Here is a 24396-nt window from a genome sequence, read left to right on the forward strand (position 1 = left end):
GCAGGAAACAGGTGCAAAATGTAGAACAGGGCAGGATGCATTTAAAAGAAAGGGAACATCAGTACTTATCATTTTTAAAGTAAACACGAACAGCTGAGAAACAATGTTCTTTCAGTTAGTATTACTGGTATCAATAATGGGCTCAGGTTGCATTTAATATTCACTGATTTATAATGCTGATCAAGAAAGGGACAACACTGAGGCACATCATAGATAAAATTTGTGACAGGAGTTAGTTTTAAAAGAGACAGTGGGAGCGACTCATTGTGAAGTGCATTCTTTTGTGCGCTCTACTATTACTGTGTCAATGTTTACTTTTCATCCCAAGGTCACCTGTGCTACCCTTGCCAGACCTTTTGTTAAAAAAAATAGTTCAGCAATGAATTGTGTTGGATCAAATTACTGGCTGCATTCTGTCATGCGGTCTAGAAACGTGAGCAACACTCACCATGAAAGGACCTGTTAGAGGAGCTTATGTAAATCATTCAAACCGCACTTAAAATGTCACAGAAAGGCAACATAGGCAGGCATTCAGCCAGCACTGTACAGTCGAAGGTAGCACCATCTGTAGTTAAAGGTGCTTGTAACTTTGACTGTTTCTGTGCATTTGTGACGTATATTTCATGGCGAGCTAGCCACCATCATTGTGTGAGATTAAAAAAAATTGCAAAAGGAAACAATTTCTTGATGTTTTGTGTCTGGGAAGGCAGTGGCATAGTGGTAATATCATTGGTGAAATTTGAATTCAGTGAGAATGTGAAATTAAAATCTCACCTAATAATGACCATGCACTCAATGTCAATTGTTGCAAAAACCCTATGGTCAACCATTGATAATTGTCACAGAAACCGACTTATTTCAGTAACAGGACAACGCATTGTGAGAGGCGCTTGCAAATGTTGTTGTTTCTGCAAAAATCACTAGGCTGAATCATAAGGGGGCTCTATGTTTAACTAGATATGCTTGCACAAACAGCTACAAGTAGCTGCATCTTGCTTCTGCAGAAATCGCAAGACAGAATCATGAGGGTGTATCCCAAGGAATAACTAACCGAAAAGGGAGGTGTGTCGACTGGGAGAAACAGACGTATTGACATGACAGTTGCAAAAGTCACGCACTCAGAAGTCATAAAGACTCAATGCGTAGAAGTGATAAGACTCCGTGGTGCGTCAGATATCAAGGAGGGAGGGTTGCATGCTTTTTTTTGCAGCAGAGAGCGGCAGGTGCTGGGCGGAAGCGACGTTGGAGCGCAAAGCCGGTTGGGAAGGTAAGTGATTGTTATTTGAGTGGGTGTGTTCTAGACCCCAGGTCCTACAAAGTAGAGCCTCCTCTACTCTAAATTAAAAGTCCATAGACTTGCCCCAAAAAGAGGGTCCAAGGAAGTTCCTGTGGAGTGAAGAGTGAGGCTTTAACTCAGGAATCTTTGACAAGCATTTTAATTGCGAGCAGTGGCGGAGAGAGGACGATAGGAAATAGAGATAGGAAAGACTGCAGATAAGGTAAGGCAGTTTTTATTAAAATTACTTATCGGTAGTGGGCAGCGGTGTTTTTCTCTTTCACAGAAGGAGCGGGAGCAGCGGAGGAAGTGATGGAGACTGGTTAAAAATTTACTTTTTATGGTTTATCTATTAATTCTTTTTTAGAAAAAGACTATAGCAGAGAGGTATCAGAAAGTATTTTAACTCAAACCTGTACAAAGTAATAAAGTAATTAACTAAGCAGAGATGGCTGGTCAGGTGGTGTGCTGTAGCTGTATGATGTGGGAGCTGGCTGATCCCATTGTGAATGGCAGTGACCACATCTGCAGCAAGTGTTGGTTGCTGGAAGAACTCCGGCTCAGAGTTGATGATCTGGAATATGAGCTTCAAATACTGCGGCACATCCGGGAGGGGGAGAGTTACCTGGACACTTTGTTTCAGGAGGCAGTCACACCTGGGAGATGAACTAATTCACATTCAGTTAGTGATCAGGGACATCAGAGTCTGACTGTAAGTGAGGCAGGTAGGGGGAACCTGAGTTCAGGAGTGCAGGAGCCTCAGCCCTTGACCTTGTCCAACAGGTATGAGATTCTTGCTCCCTGTACGGATGAGGAAAAGGGCTCTGGACAGGATGAGCCAGCTGACCATGGCACCATGGTGCAGAAGGCCATTCAAGAGGGGGAAGCAAAAAGACAAGTAGTTGTTATAGGGGATTCTATAATTAGGGGGACAGATAGTATCCTATGCAAGGTAGATCGGAAGTCTCGCATGGTGTGTTGCCTGCCCGGTGCCAGGGTGCGGGACATCTCCAACCGGCTTGAAAGGATATTGGAGCGGGAGGGGGAGGATCCAGTTGTGTGGTTCACGTTGGGACTAACAACATAGGCAAAGATAGAATGGAGGACCTGTTTGGGGTCTATCAAACACTAGGAAGGAAATTGAAGTACAGGTCCTCAAGGGTCATAATCTCCGGATTACTGCCTGAGCCACATGCCAATTGGCATAGGGATAAGAAAATTAGGGAAGTAAACACGTGGATCAGGGATTGGTGTGGGAAAGAGGGGTTCCACTTCATGGGGCATTGGTATCAGTTTTGGAACCGGGGGGATCTGTACCTTTGGGACGGTCTTCACCTGAACCGATCAGGTACCAATGTTCTAGTGAAGAGGATAAATAAGGTGGTCAGTAGGACTTTAAACTTCTGAGTTGGGCAGAAGGGAAAGTGAAAGCGACAGGGAGTATGGAGTTAAATGGAAAGATAAGCAGGAGGATAACACGTATGCAGGTGGATTTAAGCTTGAGGCAGACTAGGAATGCAACAAAAAGGAAGGATAACTTAGGACATCTTATGACTTCCAATATCTCTAATGATAAGAAAGTTAGCATTAAGGCACTTTACCTGAATGCTCGTAGCACTCGTAACAAAGTAAATGAACTAACGGCACAGATCATCGTAAATGATTATGATGTGGTAGGCATCACAGAGACATGGTTGCAGGAGGTTCAGGACTGGCAGTTAAACATCCAAGGATTTACAACTTATCGAAAAGACAGGGAGGTGGGCAGAGGGGGCGGGGTGGCCTTGTTAGTTAATTAAAATTAAATCTATGGCACTGAACGACATAGGGTGGGATGAAGTGGAGTCTGTGTGGGTGGAATTGAGGAACCACAAAGGCAAAACAACCATAATGGGAGTTATGTAGCCAGTGGATCCAAAGAAAAGGAATTCATGGAATGCTTACAGGATGGCTTTTTGGAACAGCTTGTCATGGAGCCCACAAGGGAGCAGGCTATTCTGGACCTAGTTCTATGTAATGAACCAGACTTTATAAAAGATCTTAAAGTAAGGGAACACTTAGGAAGCAGCGATCATAATATGGTAGAGTTCAGTCTGCAGTTTGAAAGAGAGAAGGCAAAATCAGATGTAATGGTGTTACAGTTAAATAAAGGTAATTACAGAGGCATGAGAGAGGAACTGACAAAATCGACTGGAAGCAGAGCCTAGCGGGGAAGACAGTAGAGCAAAAATGGCAGGAATTTGTGGGTAAAATTGAAGGCACTGTACAGAGGTTCATCCCCAAGAAAAGAAAGATTATCCGGGGAGGGATTAGCCGTGGCTAACAAAGGAAGTCAGGAAATCTATCAAAGAAAAAGAGAGATCCTATAAAGTGGCCAAGAACACTGGGAAATCAGAAGATTGGGAAGGCTACAAAAACAAACAGAGGATAACAAGGAGAAAAATAAGGAAGGAGAGGATCAAGTATGAAGGTAGGCTAGCCAGTAATATTAGAAATGATAGTAAAAGTTTCTTTCAATACATAAGAAGCAAACGACAGGCAAAAGTAGACATTGGGCCACTTCAAACTGATGCTGAAAGGCTAGTGATGGGAGATAAGGAAATGGCTGGAGATCTTAATAAGTACTTTGCGCCAGTCTTCACAGTAGAAGACATGAGTAATATCCTAACAATTAAAGGGAGTCAGGGGGCTGAGTTGAGTATGGTTGCCATTACAAAAGAGATAGTGCTAGAAAAGCCAAAAGGTCTTAAAATTGACAAATCTCCTGGCCTTGATGGGCTACATCCTAGAGTTCTGAGGGAGGTGGCTGAGGAAATAGCGGAGGCGTTGGTTGAGATCTTTCAAAAGTCACTGGAGTCAGGGAAAGTCCCAGATGATTGGAAGATCGCTGTTGTAACCCCCTTGTTCAAGAAAGGATCAAGACAAAAGATGGAAAATTATAGGCCAATTAGCCTAACCTCGGTTGTTGGTAAAATTCTAGAATCCATTGTTAAGGATGAGGTTTCTAAATTCTTGGAAGAGCAGGGTCAGATTAGAACAAGTCAACATAGATTTAGTAAGGGGAGATGGTGCCTGACAAACCTGTTAGAATTCTTTGAAAAGGTGACAAGTAGGTTAGACCTGGGAAACCCAGTGGATGTCGTCTATCTAGACTTCCAAAAGGCCTTTGATAAAGTGCCACATGGGAGGCTGTTGAGTAAGGTGAGGGCCCTTGGTGTTTGAGGTGATCTACTGGCATGGATTGAGGATTGGCTGTCTGACAGAAACCAGAGAGTTGGGATAAAAGGTTCTTTTTCGGAATGGCAGCCAGTGACAAGCGGTGTCCCACAGGGTTCAGTGTTGGGGCCGTAGCTGTTCACGTTATATATTAATGATCTGGATGAAGGGACTGGGGGCATTCTAGCGAAGTTTGCCAATGATACGAAGTTAGGTGGACAGGCAGGTAGTACTGAGGAAGTGGGGAGGCTGCAGAAGGATCTAGACAGTTTGGGAGAGTGGCCCAGGAAATGGCTAATGAAATTCAACGTGAGCAAATGTGAGGTCTTGCACTTTGGAAAAAAGAATACAAGCATGGACTACTTTCTAAACGGTGAGAAAATTCATAAAGTCAAAGTGAAGGGATCTGGGAGTGCTAGTTGAGGATTCTCTAAAGGTAAACATGCAGGTTGAGTCCGTGATTAAGAAAGCGAATGCAATGTTGTCATTTATCTCAAGAGGGTTGGAATATAAAAGCAGCGTTGTGCTACTGAGACTTTATAAAGCTCTGGTTAGGCCCCATTTGGAGTACTGTGTCCAGTTATGGGCCCCACACCTCAGGAGGGACATACTGGCACTGGAGCGTGTCCAGCGGAGATTCACACGGAGGAGATTCACACGGATGATCCCTGGAATGGCAGGTCTAACATACAAGGAACGGCTGAGGATCCTGGGATTGTATTCATTGGAGTTTAGAAGGTTAAGGGGAGATCTAATAGAAACTTACAAGATAATACATGGCTTGGAGAGGGTGGACGCTAGGAAATTGTTTCCGTTAGGTGAGGAGACTAGGACCCGTGGGCACAGCCTCAGAATTAGAGGGGGTAAATTCAGAACAGAAATGCGGAGACATTTCTTCAGCCAGAGTGTGGTGGGCCTGTGGAATTCATTGCCACAGAGTGCAGTGGAGGCCGGGACGCTAAATGGCTTCAAGGCCGAGATTGATAAATTCTTGATGTCACAAGGAATTAAGGGCTACGGAGAGAATGCTGGTCAGTGGAGTTGAAATGCCCATCAGCCATGATTAGATGGGAGTGGACTCGATGGGCTGAATGGCCTTACTTCCACTCCTATGTCTTATGGTCTTATGCTAACAACAGGCCACAGACAGATGTGGTAAACCGATTAGATTAGCAATTGCACAGAGCAATACAACTATTACGTATTTTAGGGAGTACCGAGAGATTCAACTGAACTGTAAAAATTGTAATGTAACCTTCTGATCAGGGTGCCTACTTGTTAGACACCCACCTTACAAGAACGTTTCAATAAAATTCGTTGCTTCAGAATTTGACTCGGACTGAAATTTATTGAACAGTGAGCTTTGTTTCTCATAATTGGGGGCTCAGGTCCGGGATCCTGTCATCATCAGCAGAGTAGGCACTGTCGGCTGGGAAGACGCATCCCGTTCCCTTTTAGAACGGTCCTGTGTTTCTCGATGGTGGGTGCCCCTACCGGTAGACTGACCAGAATCCTCACGAAGTCATTCTGAATGGGGAAAGATTTAGGGGCTGCAAAGACAGCGAATGGACGCTGGATGTTACCCAATGGGAGGGAAATGTTGTACAAAATGATGATGTGAGAAATTATGGCTGTCTTACATCAGGGGAGTCACTGGGGATTGCAAGCAATATGTGATTTAGTCTTAAGGAAATATGGATGCAAAGGGATATATACGATAGCTAAACAGATATGTGAGGGATGCATAATGTGTCAAAAAACGTAAACAAGAAGGTGTTAAGGAAACAAGTCCCAGGAGGGAGAGAACCTGGGCTAAGACTATTTCAGAACATTCAGGTAGATTATACCGGATTACCCCGAATGGGAAGACTGTGATATATGCTGGTAATGGTTGATCACCTATCTGGATCGGTGGAGTGTCCAAGATAATACTTGAACACATAATCCCCAGATATGGGATAGTGGAATGTATAGATTCAGATCAGGGAACTCATTTTACTTCCAGGGAGTGATGAAGGGGTTAGGAATCTCCTGGGAGTTCCACACCCCTTGGCACCCACCTTCATCAGGAATGCTTGAGAGAATGAACCAGACACTCAAGAAGCAGTTATCTAGATTAGTAGTAGAAACCAGACTCCCTTGGACTAAGTGTTTACCTATAGCCCTTTTGTGAGTGCGAACGGCCCCAAGGAAAGATATGGGGCTGTCTCCTTATGAGATATTGTTTGGCCTGTTCTACTTGGGAACAAAAGGGGAACTGCCAATCCCAGAAACTAAAGATTTGTTCTTAAAGAAGTATATACTGGGCTTCTCCACTTTGTCTTTCCTCAGGTAACAGGGTTTATTGGCACAGACTTCGCCCCTTGATTTCACTGTTCATCCCATCCGGCCGGGAGATTGGGTCCTAATTAAGTCATGGACAGAAACTAAATTGCAACTGGATTGGGAATGACCATACCAGGCTCTTTTGACTACCGAAACGGCGATAAGAATGGCGGAGAAAGGCTGGACTCACTACACCAGGATTAAGGGACCAGTGGAATCCCTGGTTGAGAAAGCTGTCTGGATAGTCAATCAATACAAGAACCACTGAAACTCAGGCTAAAAGACTTTAAGTGACTGATTATACCATGGCGACGCGAGCGCTGGATGGTTTTTTTTTTGATTGCATGTAATGTCTCTCAATGCTTCAATACTATTGTAGAATGCTGGGGATGCTTTGGGTTATGATATTAGCTCTCTTAGTATTGGGATTTTGTCAAACATTGTCTTCATACTTGTAATTAACGGCCCCTGAGTCTGATAATCCGCAAGTGTTAGACGCCGATGCATGCAGCTTAGTAAATTGTGGGGATGTAGATATTCAGAGACAGTACAGCAGCTCAGCGATGCATCTTAAGTCCTACGGGGATGGCCTTGCGGATGGTACTTGGTATACTGGTCTCGTCACAGTACACCGGGCCCCCTTCCAACGAGCTCTCGATTGTCCCGATAAAAAATGTAACCCAATATACTTAACGGTAAAGAAAACCACATGGCACAAAGCGATTCTGGGGGGGGGCCGGGGGGGGGGGGAACACCTATCAGGTCCAATTAAATGAAACATTTGGGACAGAGATGAAAGCAAAAGGGAAGGACTCAGGCTGTTGTTTCCGCATACAGGTGGGTAGAGGGAGGTGGCCAGTCAAAGTGAATGAAAAGAGCGCTCAGATGCCACAGGTATATCCTTTCACCCCTCCCAACGACCCTAAGGTGATAAAAATTATAGAGGTGAGGGACTTAAAACAACCCATCGAAATAGAAACTGGCTACGGGGATACAAATGCCTGGCTTGAATGGGTAAAGTACACTGTGAAAAGTCTGAACAAAAACAATTGCTATGCATGTGCCTCTGGTAGGCCAATGGCCCAGGTAGTCCCCTTTCCACTCGGGTGGCAGTGAGACAGGAAGGGCATGGAATGTATGATTGCCCTGTATCAAGATAAGACTGCATGGAATAATGGGAGTTGTACTTACTTCCCTATCTCTAATGTTCCCTCCCTTGGAGAAGAAAGACTTAAAATCCACCCCCCATCGTTTTCAGCCGCAGTTGGAAATCACACGCCATGTGTACGTAGACGAGGTACAAATCGGTCCAGAGACTTGGGGGAGCTGAAATTATGTACAGAAATTGAGAATGACACCGAAACAGGCAAGGGAGGGAACTACTCAGTGCTGCAGGTTCTCCAAGCGGATCTGTGGTGGTACTGTGGAGGGAAAATATTGAGACCCACCCTACCTCCAGATTGGAGGGGGATATGTGCAATTGTACAATTGGCAATCCCATTCACCTTGGCATTTGAAAAGGAAAGGATTGTGACAAAAGGGAGTCGGAGTAAAAGATCATTATTAGACACCTCTTTTGATGACAGGATTTATCTAGACTCTATAGGAGTTCCTAGAGGAGTGCCGGATGAGTACAAGGCTTGCAACCAGATTGCAGCAGGTTTTGAATCAGCTCTCTTCTGGTGGGTAATGGTCAGCAAGAATGTGGACTGGATAAACTATATTTTCTATAATCAGCAAAGATTCATCAATTACGCGAGGGATGCAGTCAGAGGCATAGCAGAACAGCTTGATGCAACCAGTAGAATGGCCTGGGAAAACAAAATGGCCTTAGATTGACCTTAGCTGACCTTTGGGGTATACGCATGATGTTAGGAGGGAACTGTTGTACTTCTGTTCCAAATAATGCAGCACTTGGCGGGTCAATCACTCGTGCCTTGCGAGGATTGACCACAGTTTGGGAGAAGATTTGTAGCTCGGGTGCTCGTTGTTGTGGTTCTGTTCGCCGAGCTGGGAATGTGTCTTGCAAACGGTTCGTCCCCTAGACAGGGGATGAAACGTTTGCAAGACAAATTCCTAGCTCGGCGAACAGAACCACAACAGGATTGACCACCTTGGCGGAAGAACTGGCTGAGAATTCAGGGGTGGACACATCACTCACGGGATGGCTGGAATCATGGTTTGGGAAATGGAAGGGAGTGGTAGTCTCCATCCTCACCTCCCTGATAGTGGTAGTAGGGGTACTGGTAGCAATTGGCTGTTGTATCATACCTTGTGTACGGGGACTAACCCAACGGCTGATTGAGAAAGCCTTGGCAAAACAGACGCCCCTAAAAGATAATCAGGCAGAGGAACTCTACCTCTTGAACAATGAGGGGACGAGTAATCTTGAGGCCAAGATGGACGAAGTCTCGGGGATGATGCTTGCAAATTTGGGGGCGACATATGAGGGAAATGCAGAAAACAACAATTATTTTTTAAAAAGGGGAATTGTGAGAAAAGCTTGCAAATGTTGTTTCTGCACAAATCACTAGGCTGAATCATAAGGGGGCTGTATGTTTAACTAGATATGCTTGCACAAACAGCTACAAGTAACTGCATCTTGCTTCTGCAGAAATCGCAAGACAGAATCATGAGGGTATATACCAAGAAATAACTAACCGAAAAGGGAGGTGGTCGACTGGGAGAAACAGATGTATTGACATGACAGTTGCAAAAGTCACGTACTCAGAAGTCATAAAGACTCAGTGTGCAGAAGTGATAAGACTCAGTGTTGCGTCAGCATAAGTAATGAGACTCAGATATCAAGGGGGGTTGCACGCTAACAACAGGCCACAGATAGATGTGGTAAACCGATTAGATTAGCAATTGCACAGAGCAGTACAACTATCACGTATGAGGTAAAAGGGGAGTACCGAGAGACTCAACTGAACTGTATAAATTGTAATGTAACCCTCTGATCGGGGTGCCTACTAGTTAGACACCCGTCTTGCAAGAACGTTTCAATAAAATTTGCTGTTTCAGAATTTGACTTGGACAGAAATTTACTGATATGTGAGCTTTGTTTCTCATAGCATGTTATAGAATGAGCTTCCAGAGGAAGTGCTGAAGGCTAGAACAATTACAATATTTAAAAGGTATCTGGATGGGTATATGAATATGAAGCTTTTAGAGGGATAGGAGCCAAGTGCTAGAAAATGGCACTAGATTAATTTAAGATATCTGGTCAGCTTGGACAAGTTGGACCGAAGGGTCTGTTTCTCTGCTGTACATCTCTATGACTCTATGATTCAATGTGCAGCTGGTCCTTCGACCAATCAGATCGAATGAGGGGCGGGCCTCAGTGAATGAGGAGGCAGAACTGAGACTGTGATTGGAGCGTGCACCTTGTGGATGCTGGAACCTGAACACTGTGAGCTGGACCAAGAGGGAGAGACTGTCTGTCCACTCCCATATTCAATGGGGAGCATTTTCAGATGGTCAGCTCCAACCAACATCACAACGTGATCTGACAGAGTCAGTCCATTCACCAGCTCCTCAGTTTCATCGGCTTTTCACAGTGCAAAGGAGAAAGAATGCTTTGGGAGGCTGCTGCTGCAGTGAAGGTGATGTGACCCGTCCCTCATGGACATTGCGGCTGCGTCCTGGTGGGTCCTGCAGAATGGTCGCCTGCATCGGCGTCCTGGCGAATCCAGTCCGCCATTCCAACTGCCCGGTGGTCTGCTTCAATGGTGACTTTGGTGATCGGGTGGGTCCTTGAGGGGGCTCCTTTGATGTCTTTGTCAACATGGCGGTCTGAGCTGGGATTCGAATGGCCCAAGATTCTATGTTGGCTTTCTGCAACGATGGAGAAGGTAGTTCCTGTCTTTTCCTTTACCTTGTGAACCCATGAGCCGTGAATTGAACAAAGGTGGACTTTTTCTTAACTTTTTTTTAATCTATGATTTCTTTTAATAAAATAGGTATTGGAGTATGGTAACTTAAACACTTCTCACTGTATTTTTTGTAAAAATACAAGTGACGATAAATTACTATTCTATTCTAAATCATTATTCCATTGGCAATTAGGGAAGGAAATTTGCTGCCTGAACTGCTGTGCTCTTCCAGCACCACTAATCCAGTAATTAGGGAAGGAAATCTACCATCCTTATCTGATCTGGCCTACATATGACTCCAGACCCACACAGCAATGTGGTTCACCCTTAACTGCCCTCCGGACCATTAGGGATGGTGACAAGTGCTGGCTGCTAGCAATTTGCACATCCCATCAGCACGGCTTTAAAAATTAGGCAAGATCAAATGATTTACTCAGTGCTTGCCAAATACCCGTAATGATATCCTATAATTCTGTGTTCTTTGAAGGGGTTGGCCCAAATTCGATGGACTGAATGGTTTCCCTCTGTTTTGTACTAATCCATAATTAGCAAAGTTGACTGTACAGAGCCCGGATCCTCCATTTTGATGCCGCTCATTACTGAACGTGACAGTGTGACAGAACTCCATGGAGGTCCCAAAGCTCTCTCAGCAATCCGTTATTTGGGATCCGTATGTAAGGTGATGTTTGGGAAAGGTAAGGAATCCTCCCTGATTTATAAAAATGGATCACAAGACACATTGTCATCAAACAACTGAAAAGAATTATCTCTGATTCTGTTTTACCCTCACTGAACAGCAGCTTCTAAAGGTGCTTCTCGAGTTGATGAACAACAAAGATTTAAGTTCAGTCTGCTCTTTAATCAGACCAGTTCCCAAGTTTGAAAGACTCAGTGGATGATTATATCACTGCTGTCCCTGCCTGCCAGCCTGGTGTGGAAGATATGAATGAGTATGGGTCATTGCCTATGCTTTTCAATAAGTTGTCAAAAGAAAGGACTATATCTCTGAATTCCCTGTATTTCTGAAAGGTGAGGCCATCCGAATTATTTTAAGTAATAAATTGTGCACCACTAGACCAGATCATATTGAAGTTTTCAAGAAGGAGTTAGATATAGCTATTGGGGCTAAAGGGATCCAGGGGTACGGGAAAAAACAGGAACAGGGGATTGAATTGGATGATCAGTGGAGCAGGCCTGAACAGTCGAATGGCCTACTCCTGCTCCTATTTTCTATGTTTCTTTATCCAGATGTAAAGGAGAGGATAATGGGGCAGGGGGATGAATCAGATTCATTCTCTGCCTTTGTCCTGCTGCACTGAAATTTCCTGTGGTATTCCCTGCCAATGTGAGGGAGATAACAGATTCGCTGCTGACTAATGGGAAGAGGCATTCCTGACCTTGCATCTAGCTCTATCTCTGGGTATGATAGTCCGGAGGAACGGCTGAAGAAGTTTGACACAGTGGGTCCCCAGGCCCTTGCAGGAGGACCAGAGGGAGGCAGAAGAACAGGCAACTTAGCAGCTCATTTTCTGTCCCACCTCCTCATCGAAATGAGTGACAGGTCGTGAGGCACTCTGCTGGCTGCTCTCCATGTCCGACGTATGCCAATGCCATGGAAACCAGGCAGATGGGTCCCCTCAGGACCAGCTCGGACCATTTTCTCTCGATCAAGGACACACCATTTTAGGTGAAACCCCGCTCCCCCCCGCCATTCTTTAATCATCATTTCCCACTTCGATTCAACATCAGCTGCCACATTCTTTCGGATGAAACCTTTCTCACTCCATCAGATTACCTCTCCTCCTCATATCACTTCTGCTTTTCCTTACTGTGTCCGGGGGAAAGAAAGCACAGAGACAAAGATGATATTTTACACAGCGTCCTTCGGAACCAAAACATCCAGCACTTTATAATCAGGAGGATTCAGTCAGGATGACACACTCAACCAATTTAATGCTGCTGACTAATAAACGGTCGGAATGATAAACTTATTGATTAATTAGCAGTAAATGCAGTCTCTTTATTTTTAAGTCAAAGCTAATTGCATTCTGACTTTCCATTTAATATGTATTTGGCAGGAAGTAACTATTAACTCTGAAAAGTTTAGGAGTTTTTTTGAAAATCAATGGCGTCAGTATAAAGTTGGTTGAATTATAAAGCAGACAGACAGATTTGATCCTGTCAGTTCCCATCTGAGGTAGTAGCTTTACATTTCTAAGGAAATGCTAAGGGGAGGAGGGCGTGCAGCCATGGATATATGTTCTCAAGTAACGTTTCTTTAAATTCAGTCAGAGGATGTTGGCGTCTCTGGCTGGACCAGCATTTCTTGTGCATCCCTCATTACCCAATGGGCAGTTCAGAATCAACCACATCACTGTGGATCTGGAGTCAAATGTAGGCCAGACCCGATAAGGAAGGCAGATTTCCTTCCCTGAACGGCATTAGTGAACCAGGTGGGTTTTTACGACAATTGGAAGTGGTTACGATTGACAATGGCTAATTCTTCATTCCAGATTTTTGAAAAATTGAATTCAAATTTCACCATCTGCCATAGTAGGATTCAAACTCACATTCCTCAAACAGTAACCTAAGGCTTTGTGATTACGCATCTAGTGACATGGCCGGTGAGCCACCACCTCCTCAAACAAGAATTAATGTGATTCAAGACCCCTTTCCTTTGCCTGTGTACAACACAGGGGGACTGAGGGAGTGTGTGGTGTTGAAAGAACATTATGGGCAGAATTTAATGTTGGTAAAGGGACTCCCACCCACATGCTGGAGGGCCAAGGGTGGCCTCCTTTAGGGAAGGACCTCTGCATTACTGGGCAGTGTCTCGTCTGTCCTGACATCATGGGTCCCAGCAGCTAAGGTACCAGCTACTAAGAGTTGTTTCTTTGTCTCTTCATTGCTCTGCAGCAGTACCAGCTGGAGATGAGGAGAGAGGAGGCTTGGCTCCTGTTGTTAATTCTTCCCCTCCTCCACTATCCAGGGCTCAAGATCGTGGAGGGTGCCTAAGGGTAGGTGGATGCAGGATGGGAGGGAGGAATTGGCAGCAATTGCTGTCACCAGTGATCCTGGGGAAAGTTACTATGGGATTAACATCTTTGGTAACACAGTGAAGGGAGGAATGTTAGTACAAGATCAGGAAGTTTTAATAAGGAAGTCTCTGTCAGAAACCGCAACCCCTCTTTCTCTGAGCCTCTCTTTGCATCATGAATGCACAGGAAAAAACTCATGAAAATGCTGCTGCAGAAAATTTTGGCAAGCGATGATGACATTGTGAGATAAGTAGGAGATTGTTTTTATATCAGCCCAAAGAATTGGACTCCAAGTGACGCAATTTAACTTTCTACTGCAAAATATAAATCACCTTCATGCCACTCAATATAATTAAGCAGGGAGCAAAATGGCGAGTTACTGTGATAGGTGAAAGTGAGTACTGCAGATGCTGGAGATTAGAGTCAAGAGTGTGGTGCTGGAAAAGCACAGCAGGTCAGGCAGCAAGCGAGGAGTAAATACAGTTATCGTAATAGACAAGGTAATGGCAGAATGGTGCATTTCTTGAACTTTCCCCTTTAATTGCACATCTCCCATTTGGCTGATGCAACAGCACTGTAAGTCTGGCTGCCGGGGGTTCTGGGGAGGGATGGTATTGTCAGGGCCCTGCCACAAAGCTGACAGCAAACATCTCCCCACATTTCACGCCCCACCCCGGGCACGCTGGCAGATTCAATACACCCACCACTGGGAAGACTTGCTTTTCAAAAAAAAAACTGGATCTTCCCTGGGCAGGGGCTGTAATCCAATTAGCTCTGGGTTTGCAGTGATCACAGATCTTGTGTGGATGAGCAGTGCAGTACAAAGCCAACATAGCAGCACAGTAGAGCACAGAAAATGCCCTATTTACATGCAACAAATTAAAAACATAGTAGTGGATTTTAATGGAATAATAAGACACTCCACATAAAAGAATGTGTGATCCCACAAGTACATTTAGGAGCCTTTTTCTTCGTACAAAACCTGCTGAAGTCTAAGTCCACAGCTGCTTTGTTAATTTTTTGCAAAATGTAGGATATTTCTTTTTTTATTTTTCTCTGTTCTATTATGCATCTACCTCACTTCAGCAACACTCAGCATCATTAGTCAGGCGCACAGCAAAGTGTCTCACAGACCTTCTCACAGCACTTTGGTTCACAGATAAACCCAGACTTATCATAGGGAACAGCCTCACTTTGATACACAGCAAATTAACAAAGCATTGTTTGGCCGTGGCTAATTTTGAGTACATTCATAAATGGTTACACACATATTAGATAAGTCTACCAGACCAGCATGAAATGAAATTATTGTAACGTTCAACTTAATGCCTTCCTCCTTCGCTTGTGAAGTAAGCCACATTTGGTTGAGCCAACATAGTTTTAAAGTCCATATATTTTCTCTGGATGTAAATGTAGTAATTGGCAGCACACAGGGAGCCTGACATGCTACTGTTTGACAAACAGGAGGTGTGCTTCCAAGCAATAAGAACAGAGAGGATTTAGTTTTCCATACCTTCCCCCCTATTAGCCTGGCTAAGGACAAGTGAAAGTCATATATTTTATTTCTAAGTTTGAATCTCCAATAAGAATTGAATCTGTTACCATGGTAACATGAATCTCCTTATTCCACTACCAGAGCACTTTAGGTCTTCTGCTCCTTCTGATAACTATAAATAGATCTATGAAGCTGAATCACCAATCTAGTACTGCAGGGATTGTTTTCCTGTGATTGGAATTAAGTTCATTATCGAAGCACAGCAAGGGAGAACTTTGTTCAGATTTTGGTCTATACTATACCTACCCTTCAGGTGTTTAGTACTGACACCCAGTGCCCTTAACTGAAAGAACTGACCCTACACTTGCACCATGGAGTAAATTTTCTGGGCTCCTCTCCACACCAATGCTGTAATCTCTACTGAAGTTCAAGAGTGTTCACACTTTTATAACTGTTGTCTATGCATTAATGACAGTGAAGTGGGAGAATGACCAAGAAAATTCAAACAGGTACTTAGGGATTTTACCTCTAAGCAGTTGGGTGGAATTTTGTAATATCTACTTAATCTTCCTTTAATCTCAAGGGGCGTTTTTGGAGCTTGTTGTTTCTGCTGCGTCCTTCCGAGTTTGCTGTTATGTCCTTCAAATCATCAACAATATGCTTCCCCACATCTGCACCTTAACTATGACCAAACATGCTTCTTACCTGGGAACCCAGGTAATTCAGGTAACGTTGGTTCCTCTGTTCCTAGGGCAGTGTTGCTACCTGTGAAACAGGAATAAGATCAGAAACCAACTGGTGAGTATGAGTATTAATGGTGTGCCACACCTGGAGGGTGTGGCAATCTCAAACTAGATCTAATGAACATACCATTCCACAGCACAGAACAAGGACAAACATTGTCCTGTTAGAATAAATGAAAGATCAATGCGGAATTAAATGCTGAGTTTCTGCAGTCTGCAATTTAATGTACAATTATGATCCAATATAGACACTTACTTTGATAGGCCAGTCGCACAGACAGAAACAAACTTGAGAGAGCAGAGGTCAGGGAGGGAGTAATTGAGTGCAGGGAAAATGGGAGGGAGGTGCTCTTCTGGGAGTTCAAGATGTACTTTTTAGAACTCATACACACATTATTTTTTGCATTGGATTAGACAGGAAGCCCGAAGAAAAGAGAACATCTTTAAAATGCCTCCCGCTTCTTTGTTTTACTGTTTACTTTAGTACAAAGTTGGGGGGAGATATTTCCAATGTTCTGTACACGTATGTGCAGAATTATTGCATAGTTCTTATTAGGGCTAAACATATCAACAAGTCACTTGCACACGAATTGAAATAGCAGCTTCTTAAAGATTTCTATCTCTTACAAATATCAGTGATCGCACTGAAGAAATTTTAAATGGTCCCTTTGTTACAATGCCTTCTGTTAGAAAGAATCGATGAGGTTTTTAAAGAGCTGGGCATTTTCATGCAAAACAGTAATTTGTTTGAATAAATCTGCATAAAAGGAATATTCATTGAACAAAGAATTGTTCTGCAGCTGATTTGAGATTATTTCTTTGTAAAGCTGCCACAATAACACCATCAGCAGTTTCAATAACTTGCTCTGGCTCTCACACTGTACTGTTGCAAACTGTCAGCTTACCAACACCACAACAGCAACCCTATACCTTCAAAATTGCAGTGCTAAATAAAAATAAGTCCACCTCAGCTACTGTCAACCTGCATTTCACAGATGAGCACTATCTTTTCACAATATTCAAGAGCAGGAAAATCTCATTAATAAAGCTGGTGCTTATCAACAAGAAAGGAGTCTATTATGTGGGTTGGCGACACGACTGAAGGAGAACAAAACCAGATCACTGCTTCTCACTACTGATTATCATTCACAAACTCCCACCTTTTCTTCAAACTTCTGTCCGTACCTGACAGCAATAAAACAAAGACAACTTGCAGTTGGCATTCTGTAAATTCTGGAAATATGGTGCAGCCCAAGGCAACTGCAACCATAATAGATAAGACGAAAGTCTTAAGTTAACACCTATCAAGGGTGGAGGCACAAGTTTGGATATGGAAAAAGAATGATTTTGTTGGAGTTTGTTAAGCTCCATAGTCCTTGCGGCTGATCCAAATTCAATTACTTGTTGCCACGGTGACTCAATGGGGCAGCACGATGGCTCAGTGGTGAGCACTGTTGCCTCACAGTGCCAGGGACCTGGGTTCAATTCCAGCCTTGAGTGACTGCCTGTGTGAAGTTTACACCTTCTTCCCACGTCTGTGTGGGCTTTCCCCAGGTGCACCAGTTTCCACCCACAGTCCAATGATGTGCAGGTTAGGTGGACGGGCTACACTAAATTACCCAGGGTAGGCTATATGGGTTGGCCATGGGAAATGCAGGGTTACAGGCATGTGGTGGGTCTGGGTGGGATGCTCTTTGGAGGGTTGGTGTGGACTCAATGGGCTGAATGGCCAGCTTCCACACTGCAGGGATTCTGTGATACCCCCAACTGGCCTTGAGAAGGTGTTGCTGTTTCGAAGCACTGCAGTCCGTCAACGAGCAAGCAGATAATGCTATTACTGATCACTGCAAGTTAGTGTGGGATTATTCCACAAATCTTGGGTTTCAAAGAAGCTTACGATTTGCTTTGGATGTGGCGGGGGGAATTTTGTCATGGGGAAGCAGGTGGGATTGGGTGTGGGTCGTAGGAGTATTCACTGTCTGACTGGAAGCCAAGTCTCTCACTCAGGCTGACCTCTGGCTGGGGACCTCCTAGTGATGCCACACACACACAGACAGACAGACACACACACACAGGCTATGGAGTTAAAGCACTCTAATGTGCGTGGGGAATACTGGCTTCCAAATTTCCCATGTGCCTCGCTTGCAGTGCTCCTGCCAGATCCAAGAGTTAACAGTTTTCCCAAGGAGGCTGACTGTGTAGGTTGAGAACAGAAAACTGAAACACAAAGCTCCAAATGAGAATTTGGACTCATTCAGAAGTGCATCCTTCCCCTGAGTGTTAACAATAATTCAAGCCATACATTGATCTTAAGCTTGCACCAAATGCTTCATCGCCAGTTTATTGCTTGCTTATTTATTTATTCTTCCAAAGTGATGCCGTGGTTCCTAAAAAGGAATAATGAACACTGAAGGATTAGTCCCAATTAGTAGATAGAAGGTGTTGATAGCGACAGATTTGTAAGAATAAGCTGTTTATTAGTTGGATGAGCCACATGTGTTTTTGTGGTTTCTGGCTCGTTAACAGCAGCGCACAGAGGAAGCGAGTGAGAAAGGTTACGGTGGCGGTGTGCAGAAACGTTAAGCACCTGTAAAGTCGAAGCCATCACCTGTTCCACTGTGGCAGTTCCCAAACTCTTCGTCACACTCATCAGAATCCAACGTTGGTGGGGAGGTTGGGACTATGATTAGAAGACAAAAAGGTTAAGAATTTGCAATAATTATTTATGTCTAAAAGTATGCATTATGCATAGATCATCATATTGTAAACTCAAACAAGACTGACAGGCTTGTGTGGTGCAGTGGTAGTGTCCCTATCTCTGAATCAAGAGGCCCAGGTTCACGTCCTACCTGCTCCAGAGGTATGTAATGACATCTCTGAATAGTTTGCTTAGAAAATCTAGACAACACTGACCATTTTCAATATATTTTCTTCCCTTCTCTTCTGAAGGACAGGATTACAATTGTGTCTTATTATCATTTTTGTATGAACCCTCAGTGATCAGGGTGGGATTTGACTGGGAGCTACGGGGCACTATCACAATGCATATCTTGCCCTTACCCATGGTTTACAAGTGTCCACATTAAGTGAGGGTTGGTGGACACTAACTGTGGTTCACACCCTAATACAGGGGCATTGAAACTAAAGTGTAATCAGTAGCTCTGTGCACACATTCTTGTGTCTGACTCAGAGAGTTATCGGTTCATATGCTTCTTCAGAGACCTTAGCACAGAATCTGAATTGGCCCTCCACTGTGCTACCCTACTGAGTGAGAGCTGCACTGTTGGTGATGTCCTCTCTCATGGCACAATTTCAAAAAACAGCAGGAAAGTTATCCAAAGTGTCTTGAACAATATTCATCCTTCAAAAAACAAATTATCTGGTCAACAGCTCATAAAAGATACAATAATGAGAGGTCATAGATTTAAAGATACACTTTTCACTATATCTCCCAAAATATATGTGACAATAAACCCAATTTTAATTCAATAAATCACTGTCATTCATTCATCCATCCACCAAGTGATGTGCAAAGAAAGCAAGGGTGATTTGAGAAAAACATTTTTGCTCAGTGAGTAGTTAAAGCATGGAATATATTGCCTAGAAATGTGATAATAGCAGGTTCAACTGAGGCATTGGATGGTTATTTAGATAGAATTTGGATGTAGGAAAAGGACAGGAGATTGGCACTGGGTAGTAGAGCTAGTGCGGTCATGTTGGGCTGAATGGCCTCTTTCTGCACTGTAACAATTCTGTGATCCTGTGGTCATCACGACAGTGTTAGTGGGAGCTTGCTATGTGCAAACTGCCTGCCAGAGTTCCTTTGTGAAAAACATGACAACATGTGCTGGCTGCTGGATGTGAAAGGCGCTACACGAATGCAGCTTATTTCTTTCATTTGAATTGAAGATCCTGACTCCCATTTGGCTGAGATCAGCTGACTCACCTGGGATCATATCTGAGACCCAACCAAGTCTCCATGGCTCAGATAAATCACTGGATAAACTCACAAAGCTGTCACTACAGCTTCCATGGGATATTTTTCAATCATGGGTTCAGTGAGGGTGGTCATCTGAATGTCCTCAAGTCTTCAGTACATAAACTTGCTTTCCATTCAGAATGTCATTTCTGAGGTGTTTGTTACTTCCCTGAATATAAATCTACTGAGGTGCTGTTGGCTAGAAGCAAGAAAACGGCACAGAAGAATATATGTAATGTTTACAGATGGATTGGTATAATAGACTGTGCAGTTGAGCAGATAGATTTGACTGTTGAGGGTTAAATTATATCTGCCTGCTGAAATATCAGTAATATGTTAACATGCTTTACCATTAATATGATTTTAGTGGAATGAACCATATGGTAAACAGATCGAGTAAATGCACTGGTATCCTACTGTTATTTTACTATTTAATGTTTTCATAATTGCCGGTGTTAATATGCTCATTAAATAGGCCAACGAACTGTGCCTGGATGACAGTCACACTACTTTCCCCAACGGAACACGTTGCAACTAAACTCTCTGACACTGTTTCACTCGAGTAGGTCTCCAAAGAAAAGGATCCTCAAGTGGTTTGAATTACACAATTATTCCAGCAATGCACAGCTCGGTAGAGTGAGCAGTAGTACTAAGGACAAACCTCACGTAGCAGCGCGTTCTGATAGCAGATGAGATTTGAAATGCGGAATTGATTGGTAAAAAGCTGTGGTGTTTACAATACAGCAACTACACTGTTGGTGTCGAACCATTAGGAAAGTGGCTGCACTGGTCTGTCAAAATGTCCAGAGAAAAGATGTCAAACTCTCAGCTGCTGAACTGAATTGCATTACCTTTATTGTCACAGGCACTCACAGGAGTACAGTGAAAAGTTTGCAAGTCGCCTCTTAATGCACCATTTTAGGTACAAGATACCCAGGTACAGATTCTTCAGAACAAGTTCTGTTTTCTAATAGAATCATTCTGCATTTTAGTGAATCATGAAATGACGACAACTAGAATAATTTTTCCTGAGAATTTTTTGGCTCAATTCCTACCACTCTAGAATTACTTTTAGCATTCAAGGGACTCCAAGTTAAATGACTGCCTGATTGAAGTTGCTGATAAGATTAATGTTGGGATATGCAGTTCTTAAAGATCATAATAAGTATAAACTGAACCATTATAACAGCACTGGGTGACTCAATATCACCAGGGCAAAAACATTGCTACAGATCCTGAGGACTCCCAGTCCCATCCCAGCACTACCCCTCCAACCTGTCCATCAAATAGAACAGCAGAAAAACACATCTGGAATTGAATCTGTATCCTATATTCTAATCCTTAAACATCTGGAAAATATTTGGGCAATTGTGGGTTGCAAATCCTGAGTAACACTAGCATTTCACTGTTTTCTATTGGGAATTTTGATTGTACGTTTTTACATTCCTGTTTTTACTTAAAATGAATTTGCAAGAAAATGCATAATTTACTTGTATAGTTCAAGGACATACAATGTGCCCGGTTTTGCACACAACTCCTCATTTAAATAGGAACTTAGAAACATGAAGCTGTAATGAAGATTCACAATAGCATTAACAAGAATCAAGTTTAAGAAATAAAAGCAAGAAAGAACATGTTGTGTGTTTTATGGCTTCAGGAAATCATTTCTTTATAACCAGATACATACTTCTGCAGTGCTGTCACTTGAAATATCAAAACTGCAGCAGCCAACTGATGAAACCAATGACCCCAATAAGTTAGTGATGTTCAGTTAAGGAATTAATCTTGACCAAGTCTTTGACAGAAGCTCCCTGTTCTTCTTTGAGTAGAGTGGTATAAGCATTTCTCCCAACCTGAAAAGGCAGGCATGGCCTCATCTCAAGATTTCATTCTAAAGACGGAACCTCTGACAGTGCTCCACTCCTTCAGTGCTGCACTGCATTGACTTGTCAGCCTAATATTGTTTGTTTGTGTCTCCAGGTTGAGACTTAAAACTGCAGCTTCTGACTCAGAGGTGAGAAAGCTATTGCTAAGCCAAGGCTGGCACGATCAAAATAGCTTTAAGGGAAGATTGCAGAGAAGGTGGAAGGAGATTTTTAAAAAAAGGTTTGCAGAATTTGGAAAGGTTTTAGCAAATAGTAAAACATTATTCTTTCTGTTGGGCAAAGTGTAATGAGGAGACAAGATCATTAGCAGGAGAATAAATGGTGACGTCAAAGTTTCATTGTGAATGAATAGAACTTTGCCTTTCATATTTCTTCATCAATGATAGGAACTGAAAGCAAAAGGCAGAAGATAAACATTGATATGTTTTGAATATTTCTGTTATTATCTTCAGAAACTTAGGGTCAAATAGCCGGGTTTGTAAACACAACATCCATGATTATATCCAAAGGCATCGTGCAATCCAGGGAGGTAAGCAATTAGCATGAAGAGATTGAACAGATTGACACTTTGTTGAAATTGCATCCATAGGAATTTCATACAAATTTGTTAACATTTTTGTAGGTTCTTATTGCATAAGTATGGGGTCACACATAAAGCAAATGGCAATCATGTTTTGTTTTACAGTCAAAATACCAACATACTGTCATCAATGTTTGATCCATTATATCTTCTGGTGCAAAAGGGATTTTTTTTCTAAATTTGTTTCATTGTTGTAAATGATTGCAGCAGTAAAAAAGGCAAAAATATTACGTATGTGTCAGACACTGTTTTTCAAATATCCCCGTTTCTAAAGTTTATATGAGCTCTCATACATCAATATTGTAACTATTAACATAAATCTACTGAACCATATGTCCTCCAGGCAAACACTGTTACAACCAATGGAACACCTGCACTGAAGAATGATGAAGGTAGATTACAAATTGCCAGCCCTTACTGACACACAAAAGAACTAAATGAAGATTTAACCGTGAATGGGACTTCAAGCACTTCATCTTGTTTCAATCCTCCAGCCCACCCCCAAGGGCAGTTCCTGTTGATGGATACATTAAGCAATCAAGTCATGGAGCATTTTTAAAAGTCTTGATACCTTCAATATCACAACCCAGCAGCTCCATACGCAGGCCCAGCCCAGCTGCCGATGCTCGCTCAGGGTAGATACGAATGTATCTTGTTAACAATGGTTCAAATTTCCGAATTTCTGGCGTATCATAGTTGGTATTTCCTTCAAATGTCTAGACAATATGAAGAGAAATATGCAGACATTAGCTGAATCCATTAACAGAAACACAAACCAGAGATAAAATAGGGTCATTTCTCAGACAAAAATATAATGATCAGCTAGCAGGTTTTTGAAACCAAACCTTCCAGCTCAGCGAGCAAACTTACATCCATAATGAGCTGCATCGGCATTATCTGCATTACGTTTTCATAACTTAGCAGCATCTGTGATTACAATGTTGCTCCGAATTTTCAAAAATTGACAGTTTGAATATAATTCTGGAATTACGTACAACAGATGTTGAAATTATTCAGTGGGTCTTATGTAATTTGACAAGGAAACCAACGTAAATTGAAAAATAAGTACTGACACACAGTGGAAAAGCCACACATCAAATGGTGAGCTTTTCCTGTGTTATTCCTTAACAATAACTGTAAATCAACAAGTGTGGTCCAAAAGATTTCTCTCAAAAACTCAAACCAAAGATTGCCATCAACTGTCAGTAATTTAAGAGCAGAACACACATTATCCTACTGTCAATTTGGCACCAAGACAAACAGTACAAAACACACACACACACACACACAGACATTTATTTTTGATTTTCAGCATCCGCAGTTCTTTCAGTTTTTATTTGATATTTACCAATTTCTACCCCTATTTAAGAAAGCTTTCCATGATCCTGGAGGAATGATGGCTCAGTGGTTAGCAACAATAGTTCAATTCCCCCCACTCTATGTGGAGTTTATACATTCTCCTGTGTCTATGTCGGGTTCCTCCCATAGTCACAAAGATGTGTAGGTGGATTGATTGTCCTAAATTGCCCATAGTGTGCAGGCTAGGTGGGTTAGTCACTGGAGAATGTAGGGATAGGACTTGATGGACTGAATGGCCTGCTTCTAGACTGTAGGGATTCCATTATTCTTGGGTGGCTCTGTTGTTAGCACTGCTGTCCCACAGTGCCAGCCTCAGCTGACTGTCTGTGTGGAGTTTTGCACATTCTCCCTGTGTCTGTGTGGATTTCCTTCGGGTGTTCTGGTTTCCTCCCACAGTCCAAAGATGTGCAGGTTGGGTGACGTGGCCATGATAAATTGCCCATAGTGTTCAGGGATGTGTAGGCTAGGTGCATTACTCAAGGGAAATGTAGAGTAATAGGGTAGGGGAAGGAGTCTGGGTGGGATGCGCTTTGGAGGACCAGTGTTGGGCCAAGTGGCCTGTTTTCACATTGTAGGGATTCTATGATTCAATAAACTGCAAGAAAAATTTAAACAAGAGATATC

General features: G+C 42.9%; 1 protein-coding gene across 2 annotated transcripts in view; it reads right to left on the reverse strand.

Annotated features, from left to right (window-relative positions):
* The window catches only part of nrp1a (neuropilin 1a), a 187016-nt gene that overhangs the window by 20365 nt on the left and 142255 nt on the right, over positions 1–24396 (reverse strand). The window contains exons 11-13 of one of the 2 annotated variants that reach the window (XM_072576110.1): positions 22985–23129; positions 18556–18648; positions 15931–15990 (exon numbers count right to left, since the gene is read on the reverse strand). In XM_072576110.1, coding sequence (XP_072432211.1) covers positions 15931–15990; positions 18556–18648; positions 22985–23129 — 298 coding nt within the window. The remainder of the gene's footprint in view (positions 1–15930; positions 15991–18555; positions 18649–22984; positions 23130–24396) is intronic. The other variant, XM_072576111.1, reaches the window with a different exon arrangement.

Source organism: Chiloscyllium punctatum, chromosome 8, assembly GCF_047496795.1.
Source record: "Chiloscyllium punctatum isolate Juve2018m chromosome 8, sChiPun1.3, whole genome shotgun sequence".
NCBI classification, from domain to species: domain Eukaryota; kingdom Metazoa; phylum Chordata; class Chondrichthyes; order Orectolobiformes; family Hemiscylliidae; genus Chiloscyllium; species Chiloscyllium punctatum.